Source organism: Sinocyclocheilus grahami, unplaced genomic scaffold (genome assembly GCF_001515645.1).
Source record: "Sinocyclocheilus grahami isolate Dianchi unplaced genomic scaffold, SAMN03320097.WGS_v1.1 scaffold307.1, whole genome shotgun sequence".
Lineage (NCBI taxonomy): Eukaryota > Metazoa > Chordata > Actinopteri > Cypriniformes > Cyprinidae > Sinocyclocheilus > Sinocyclocheilus grahami.
The window spans coordinates 17,646-26,916 of record NW_015505486.1 but is presented as its reverse complement, the minus strand read 5'-3'; the positions used below and the strand labels follow the sequence as shown (position 1 = coordinate 26,916).

Sequence of the window (9,271 nt, the reverse complement as noted above, 5' to 3'; positions counted from 1 at the left end):
CTACCTGTCAGTTTACACTGTGGAGTTAGTAGCAATTTTACTGGCATTAGGGTGGGTGGAAGAAAATAATCAGAATCAAGGTGTCGTTATAGCCTCGGACAGTTTATCAGCATTATTAAGCATTCAATCTGGGAGAGCGTCATGTAGACAAGACCTCATATATCAAATACTCCACTTGCTTCTCACACTTCATAATAAGGGAATGGCTGTCTCCTTCCTTTGGGTTCCTGCCCATGTAGGGGTGGAAGGAAATGAAGTTGTGGATATGCTAGCAAAAAACTCTACAAAGCATGAAACAGTAGATGTACACGTACCAATAAGTAGAGCAGAGGTCAAAACCGTCATAAAGCAACATTCACTTAAAATATGGCAGGAATATTGGAACACAGCGGATACAGGACGTCATTTATACAGTATACAAAATCAAGTAGTCACAAGCATGAGGAAGGGCAGAAGCCCAAGGGAGGAGATATTAGTCTCACGTCTTAGAATGGGTCACACTGGTTTAAAGACAACATTGCACAGAATAGGAAAACATCCCACTGGATTATGCACTTATTGTAATGTACAATGACAGTGAAGCATATACTGTTAGACTGCAAAAAATATGAAGAAGATAGGGCAGAATTAAAGGCACAAATGGATGAACAAAGCATGACACTTGAGCATTTATTAGGGAAAACATCTGGGAGAATACGCAATTTATTAATGATATTTTTGAAAAACACTGGGTTAAGTGAAAGAATTTAATAGGGAAAATGTTTTTTTTCTCTCTCTCTCTCTTCCCTCTCCACTCCTTTGATGTCAGTCTAATGCCCACACCCCAGTCTAGTAGGTGGCGGTAATGCACCTTTGAGATGAGTTGCCAACCGCCATTAAACCTGAAAGAAGAAGAAGAAGAAGTATTGGGGTCATTCTACAGAAACGTCCACTTTTGGAATGGCAAGATGTCTTAAAATGTATTTATTTTTTTAACATTTAAACTTAGACCACATTATTATATTATCTTTTGATTTATGAATACACATAAATGACAGCTTAAGGATTTTTATATTTTTTGTGCATTTATTTAAAGACCACATGAACCATTTTTTGGAGCAATGGCAATTTTAAAGGTTTTTATGAAATATTATTTCAAATTTTTTTAGTACATGTAGTCAGAGTTACAGAAACATAATGATAATGCAACAAGTAAGGAGATTAATTTCTTTTTGTAATATTTCATTCATTTTAGATATAAAAGCCCTAAACACTAATTTACTTAATTCTACAACATTAAATTGTTTAAAAATAACTTTTTTTCTTATAAAAATGTGTGACCATAAATCTTGCTTCAACTCTGTTGCCGTACCTTAGAAAAATGCACACAAGCAGTGTTTTCAAGCAGAGATGTTCGGATGCAGAGCTGTGTGGAGAAGGACAGCTGCTGTTTTACATGGGAACGCTGTAGGCCTTGAAGGCTGGCTGTTCAACTGATAGGAGGTTCACTTTTAATAAGACCTGCTCTCTTTATCTTTTACAGAGCAGTATGAAGTAGTTGGATCTTCTGATCCTGTGTTTGCTGTAGCTGGTGAAGATGTGATTCTGCCATGTTCAGTGAAACCCAACATCAGTGTTGTGGACATGAGAGTGGAGTGGTTTAGACTTGATCTGAAAGACTCAGTAGTGCATGTTTATGAGGATCATGTAGACAAAAATACAGACCAGAGTCAGTCCTACAGAGGAAGAACAAAACTGAATCATCAAGAACTACAGAGAGGCGATGCATCACTCAAACTCGCATCAGTCCAATTCTCTGATGAAGGACGTTATAAGTGTTTTATTCAGTCTAAATCCTGGTTTGATGATGCTACTGTTGATGTTAAAGTGGAAGGTGAGTAAACCATTGAAAACGAATAGCTGGAATATACTACATAACTTTTAAAATCTGAACAGATTTTAAAACAATAGGCATCATACATTTACTGACTTCGTGAATAGTCACAGAGGAAAACTGGCCATTATACACTACACAACTGAGGATCACAACAAACTCACGGAGAAACGTGTGCCTAGGAGATGCTTGACAAATGAAAACAAAATGTGATCTAAAATCAGCTGAAAATATCAAACATGTATGAAAAATCAGGGCAATGGTCGTGTAATGTATTCAAGCCTTAACATGCACTTACTAACTTTAAAAAAAGCCAGAATAACAACAGAATGTTCTTCATCTTCATCTGTAGCTGTTGTAGGACATCCTCCAGTGATCACTGTAGATGGGTTTGGTCATTCAGGAGGGCTTCATCTACAGTGTCAATCTGAAGGTTGGTATCCTGAGCCTGATCTTGAGTGGCTGAACAGTGAAGGAGTCAGTTTGAGTTCAGAAACTACAGAGACACACAGAAATGCAGATAGATTCAGTGTGAAACACACTGTCACTATACATCACAGTGACAAGATTCACTGCAGAGTCAAACTGAGACATCACATGCTGGAGGCACTGATTATCACCACAAGTAAGTACTGACACTTTTGTTCCTGTAACTGTTTGTCATCTTCTCGTGGTATTTTGATGCAGTGAAAAGATTGAATGATTATCAGCTTAGTCCATTACATTAAGTAAGGCTAAAATATTTGACTGTGTATGTACCATTCAGAACTGAACATTATATATATATTTTTATCATCTCGCCAAAATACGTTTGATTTACTCAATGCACTTAACTACTGTTTTATATAACAGGTAATATGTTTCATTCTTGGAGGACATCAGTCATCCTGATTTCAGTTTCTGTTGTGCTCAGTGTGATTGCTGCAATACTGATAGCTGTGTTTACTCGTAAAAACAGAGGTAAAATGCTTGTTTTCTTAATATTTTATATATTTTATGTAAATACGTCAGTATGACAATAATTTTCAAGGCAAGTTTATTTATATAGCACATTTCATACACAATGGTAATTCAAAGTGCTTTACATAAAAAAGAATTACAAATAATCATAAAAAATCACAACAATAAAATCAAGGATTACAAATTTAAAATTATTTAAAAATTGATTTAAATTGAATTAAATCAGTTAAGAAAAAAGATGACGATACATAAAATACAGTGCAATCATTCGGACATAGCACATGGCTCATTCAGTAAATGCACAGCTAAACAGATGTGTTTTGGGTGTAGATTTAAATATAGCTAGTGTTTTAGCACATCTGATCTCTTCTGGAAGCTGATTCCAGCTGTGGGTGGCATAATAGCTAAAAGCAGACTCCCCTTGTTTTGAGTGAACCCTTGGTATTTCTAACTGACTTGATCCTGAAGTAGCGTTAAAAAGGCTTATTTTTCAGTCTAGACCTGCCATTGCACATGTGCAGTCATAAGCGTGAGTCTCAGGTTTCTATGGGAACCGGAGCTTCTAACGGTGCAGTGACACGATGACTTTATCAATCAGCGATTGGCTCTTTCATTCAGAAGGCGCAACTATTCCGCCATATTGCACATTGCAGTTTCTCCCATTCATACGTGATAGGAGTGAACCGTCTTTGTAGATCTATAGTCTTTGTTCATACTCTGTCCAGGTGTGTGTGTGTCATTCTGGTTGAGTGGACTGGCACACACTGCTGAAGGATGATGGAGGGAGACTTAGATGTTGTTCTTCAGCACTCTTGCACCTAGTTTGTTTGGGTGGAGGCCATCCGGTGTAAACAGTTATCTATGACCCCAGAAAAGATTGAAGTTGTCAATGAAGGTCACTGCCTTTATATTGCAGGTTTTAATTTTCACATGTCACATCTCAAATTATTTTGAGTGTATTTTGTTTAATATCAATCTATGAAGAAAACTTTAAACAATATTGAATGACTTCATATGAATGCTCTTGTTGGCTGGTTTCCTTGGTTGAACAGGATGAATTTTCATTTGCAGTTTTAACACACTGTTTTCTGTGTCAAGCTCTGCGACTACACTAAAAATAATATAATGTGAAGAAAAAACAGAATTTTGTCTACACATTTTTGTTTTGATAAACCACCTCATCTGCGAAAAATGATGTTGAGGAAACAAACATTTTTGAATTTGTCTTTATTAAATAATTTGGCAACTCTTTAGAGACCAATTCTCACTATTAACTAGCTGTTTATTAGCATGGTTATTACTAGCATATTGGCTGTTTATTAGTATTATAAAGCAGATTTTAATGCCTTATTCTGCATCACCATATTTTACATCCCGAAATCCACCCCATACCTAAACTTAACAACTACCTTACTATTAATAAGCAGACAATTTGTTTATTTAGGCAAAAGTTGTAGTTAATAATTAGTTAATAGTGAGAATTGGTCCCCAAACTAAAGTGTGACCAATAATTTAATTCAGTATTAATGTCAAGTCTGTTTTCATCCACAAAATATTTAATAAACACACACTGTGTATTCATATACTTTTGTGTATATCTTAGATCCTGTGACTTGTAGTTATTGTTCCTGAATCAAACATTATATTTGTATTTGTTGTCTGAATTCTGTTTTCTCTCGTCTTTATTCTGAATTTTCTTCAGCACACGATCGACTAGAGAAGGAGAAGAGAGGACTACAACAGGGTGAATCTGTCTTTATTGAATAATTTAATTCAGTATTCATTTAAAGTCTGTTTTCATCCACAAAATATTTAATAAACACACACTGTGTATTCATATACTTTTGTGTATATCTTAGATAGTTATTAACTCATTATTCATTTAAAGTCTGTTGTCAGGCATAAAACACAGTTATGTGTGCATTCATTTATCTTGTGTATATCTTGGGTCTGGTTAATGGTCACCAGTTGTGTATATAATGTATATTTATTCAGGTCTGTCATGACTGGTTGCAAAAAAGACAATATAGAGCTGGATCTAAGCGCAAGCAGTACTGTTTAATAAAAAATAACACAAAAGAAACAGAGCACTGAACAACCAACTTAAAAATGAGAAGATAATGAACCAAAACCAAGGCTATAAATACACGAGGGCATTACATGGGTCAGGGGTAACTAAATGAGTAACCAAGGCAACAAACACAGTAATTAACACAGGCGGGAAAACTAGAACTAAGAAAACATGCACAAAAACACAAAACAGAACCTAATCCTGATCCTGCGCAGGTTCTTGTATCATGATGGTGCTGAACAAACTCAGGGTTACAGAATTAGTTTTGACTTGACAAAACCAAACCAAACCAGTCCAATCCATCTTTGTTGGTACCATGACACTGATCATCAACTTTCTCTGTCAACTCTGAGATATAGCTTTATGGAGCACGTGCACATGAAAGTGTGACATCAGTAATGAACAGCCAATCACATGCCTTGAAACTGTGATTCATTTCTCACGAGAGAGTCTGTGCGATTTACTGCCAAAGATTGAAAAATATAAAGAATTTAAACACATTTACACAGTAAGATGAAAAGAGCTGTCCATGAAAGAGGACAACTTAAAGAAAACATCTTGCCATATCAGTGCAAGTGATAGTTGTGAAGTTGTGAAGTGTATATAGTTTATATAATTAATAATATATATAGGTATACAGATACTCAACAATCTAAGCTCATATGTCATGTTTAAAGCTTTATCTATCTAAAGCTTATTTATATTTCATATTATCTGTGTGTATTTATATTCATTTAAAATAAAAGCTTATTTATTAAACTAAAATTGCTAAAATGGATTAAGGGTATAATAATTATGTAAATCATATAAAATAATTACAATAAATAATGATTACTAAAAGCCAGACGATCTTTAAATATGTTTTACTATGTAGTGTCATTTACTTTGGAGCAAGAGAAACTGGAGGAGTAATTTTACTGTGTCAGAGCTGTGTCAGTTTACTCAAAGCTGATTGGTCAGATTTCAGTTTGTGATCTCTAAACCAGAACATAATCTGCCCCGGAGCAGGTTATCTGTGGAGCGATGAACACCGCTGAAAGCCAAACCACTTTCATGGTGCCTAAAACCCAGAGTTGGCACAAACTAAACTGAAACTTACCTGTGGTCAGCTAAACCAGCTTCATGGCTCCTGATGTGCACTCGTGTGGCATTAACACACACTATAAACACAACTAAATGATCATAACTTGTTTGTCAGAGTGATAAAAGTGATTGAATTTTAATGTTTTCTCATCTTTTTCATAATTCTTTTTAGAATGTGAACAACTTTTAGAAAGTCTGAAGACAATTATACCTAAAGTTGAATTTGTTTTATATGGCTTAATTAAAATATAAATTCATTACTTATAAATTATTTAGCAAACAATGAATGAATATGCTGTGCATTCATATATGTATTCAATTCATTAAATTGTATTACAAGATATATAAACTGTGTAAATCTTCTTGGATTTTGTTCGTCTTCAAGTGGTGGATAAAAAATAACTTTATTGATCTAAAGATGAATTCTGTTCTGAAGCCTTTATAACTTCATACTTTCTGTTTTTAGCTCTCACACATTTAAGAACACACTCGGGTGAGTAAAAGGGCATAAATATTTATTTTAATTAAAGGCATATTTTATAGCATAATTACTTTAATATATTAATTATTTATATTAATTATTTATTTTACATTCATAACTAAATAAAAGCAAGACAAAATTATTTGAAAATGAAAATGAAACAGGACAATCAGAACATTTTAGTCTATCAGCAGTAGATGTGAAAATTATGAACATTATTGCTTATAATTAAACATTACATTTATTTACAATTAATGGTGTATCTTTATTTAGTTTATCTTGTAAAGTTCTCATGATTCCTATAAAGATAAATAATTTATTATATACTCATCTGTAAAGCATATGAATTTCCAATATTTTCCACAGTGAATGTGATTCTGGATGCTGATACGGCTCATCCACATCTCATCGTGTCTGATGATGGGAAACAAGTGAGATGTGAAAACACACAAATGAATCGAGTGAATGGAGGAAAAGACAGATTTAATGATTATCTTGGTGTTCTTGGGAAGGAGGGATTCTCCTCAGGGTGTTTCTACTTTGAGGTGCAGGTGAACGGACAAACTAAGTGGGATTTAGGAGTGACCAGAGAATCTGTTAACAGGAAGGGCTGGATCAGTCTGAGTCCTGAGAATGGATACTGGATTGTGGGACGGAGAGATGGGTTGTATCGAGCTCACGATTCTTCTGCTTCCTTTTTTTCTCTGAGTGTGAATCCTCAGAGGGTCAGTGTGTTTGTGGATTATAAGAAAGGTCTCATCTTCTTTAATGATGTGGAGTCCAGCTCTCATATCTACTCTTACACTAATCAGTCTTTTAATGAGAAACTCTATCCATTTGTTTGTTTGGGGTATGAGAGTAATGAAAACCCCACACCACTGATCATCTGTGATGATTACTACTGAGATCAGTGAATTTACATGATCAACTGAAATAAAAGAAACCGCAATAAAAAGGGTAACAGCAATAAATAGATAGTAAAGTTCGAGGACAAACTTTGAAGTTGGCTTGAGAAAGGCAGGCCCAAAAGTTTTTTTTTTAAGTTTTAAAAGTTTGATGGTTTTCATTTTCTTTGAAATAGTTTAAAAAAATTAAAGTCTGGATGTATTGAAGGCAATACAGTCTATTAGAAAAACTGATTTTTGACAGTTGGAGTTTGAATAGTCTTGGCTCATTTGAACTGGGATTTTTATGATTTTTAATCTTCAGTTTTCAATCTTCAAGTCCGATCAGTTAGGAAAGATAGCAACTAACTTCTGATCAGTCTGAAGATCTGAGCTGAGTTCAGTGGTTGTAGAGTTAAAGCTCTAGGAGGAGTTACAGTCAACAGAAGAAGAAGAAGAAGAAGTTTAAATAGTATTTCAGTAAGTTGGCTTTTTCAAGCCAACTTAAATATTATTTACACTACCAGTCAACAATTTGGACACACAAGGGTGATTTTATGTTTACTGTGATCTTAAAATATTTTGATTTAAAGACTTCTGCTTAAATGACTTAATAAAGTAATATACATAATACCTGTATGAATTTCTTTACAAGATCGATGCTTTACTTCAACATGAATAATGTTTTGATCTGGAGCAGAAAATGAATGAAGAGCATCATGAAGATACAGTTATACTGTTCCTTCTTTAATAGTGTTTGTTGATGAATGTTCTTCATTTTCAATTTGATTTCTCACTGATTTTGTATTTCATTGAATTGTGTCTTTCCAAGCCTGTTTTAATTTCTTGTTGTCATGTTATCATTATGTCTGAGCCTCTCTGTTCGAGACAAAATAGATTTTTACTGCCAAGCTCCTACAAGGACTGTTACATTTACTCGGTTTTGTGTACCTTGTGTTTTTGATATTTGGACCTTTAGGTTGAATTCTGCCCTGTTTTGTTCATGTTTCCTGTTCTGTTTGCAGTCCTTTTAGTTCCCTGATTGTTTCCAGGAGTGTCTTGTTAGCTCTTGTGTATTTAAACTCCAGTGTTCCTGTGGTCTTTGTCGGTCTTGTCCATTGTTGGATGTGTTGTTGGTGTTTTCAGCAAATACATACTGTATGCATATCTCTTTATTTATACAGTTCTGTATAGAGTAAATAATGCACAAATCTGTACATAAATCTACTGTTCCAGATTCCTACGCATTATTTATTAAGTTTTACTATTTTAAATGTTTTTTTTTTCGGTTCTCCTGTCAGATGTGTATGTATGCATGCATGTATGTATGTACCAGGAGCACCTTAAAAAAAACACAGCAAATTCCTTGTGTGTTTGCGCACACCTGGCGAATAAAGCTAATTCTGATTCTGCACTTGTGCTTCTTGGATTATAGTTTGTGTAATAAATACTGTATTTAGATCCTACTCTCCCTCATCTCTGAGTGTTCGTGTCATTACAAGGACTAAGTAAGTGTCATAATAATAGTTCATGCAACTAAATGCAAGTTCTGTATAGTCTAAATCTTCTGAAGTTATTCAGTGACAATCATTCCCTCTGTTAGAGCTTGCAAATCTCTGAAAGTGTAATGACTGATGTAAATGCAGTACTGTGACAGCTTTCATTCAGCTCTTTTATAAATATTTTTATATGTGCTCAATATGAGAGTCTGTACTTTGTTTTGTAGGTAAAAGTTTGGAGGACATCAGTCGTCCTGATTTCAGGTGCAAATGTGCTCAGTGTGTTTGCTGGAATAATGATAGCTGCGTCATAACAGAAGTCAAACTTTAGGTGTAAAGATAAAGTATAAAATTGATTGTGTTTATAAAATGTAAATTCCAAGGACTGAAGGGGACTAACAGTTATGTTCTGAATATGTT

General features: G+C 34.4%; 1 protein-coding gene across 1 annotated transcript in view; it reads left to right on the top strand.

Moving 5' to 3' along the window:
* Positions 1 to 1,360: 1,360 nt before the first annotated feature.
* The window catches only part of LOC107601539 (butyrophilin subfamily 1 member A1-like), a 13,453-nt gene continuing 5,542 nt past the window's right edge, over positions 1,361 to 9,271 (top strand). The window contains exons 1-5 of the mRNA XM_016293775.1: positions 1,361 to 1,391; positions 1,499 to 1,873; positions 2,226 to 2,498; positions 2,726 to 2,833; positions 4,536 to 4,577. Coding sequence (XP_016149261.1) covers positions 1,361 to 1,391; positions 1,499 to 1,873; positions 2,226 to 2,498; positions 2,726 to 2,833; positions 4,536 to 4,577 — 829 coding nt within the window. The remainder of the gene's footprint in view (positions 1,392 to 1,498; positions 1,874 to 2,225; positions 2,499 to 2,725; positions 2,834 to 4,535; positions 4,578 to 9,271) is intronic.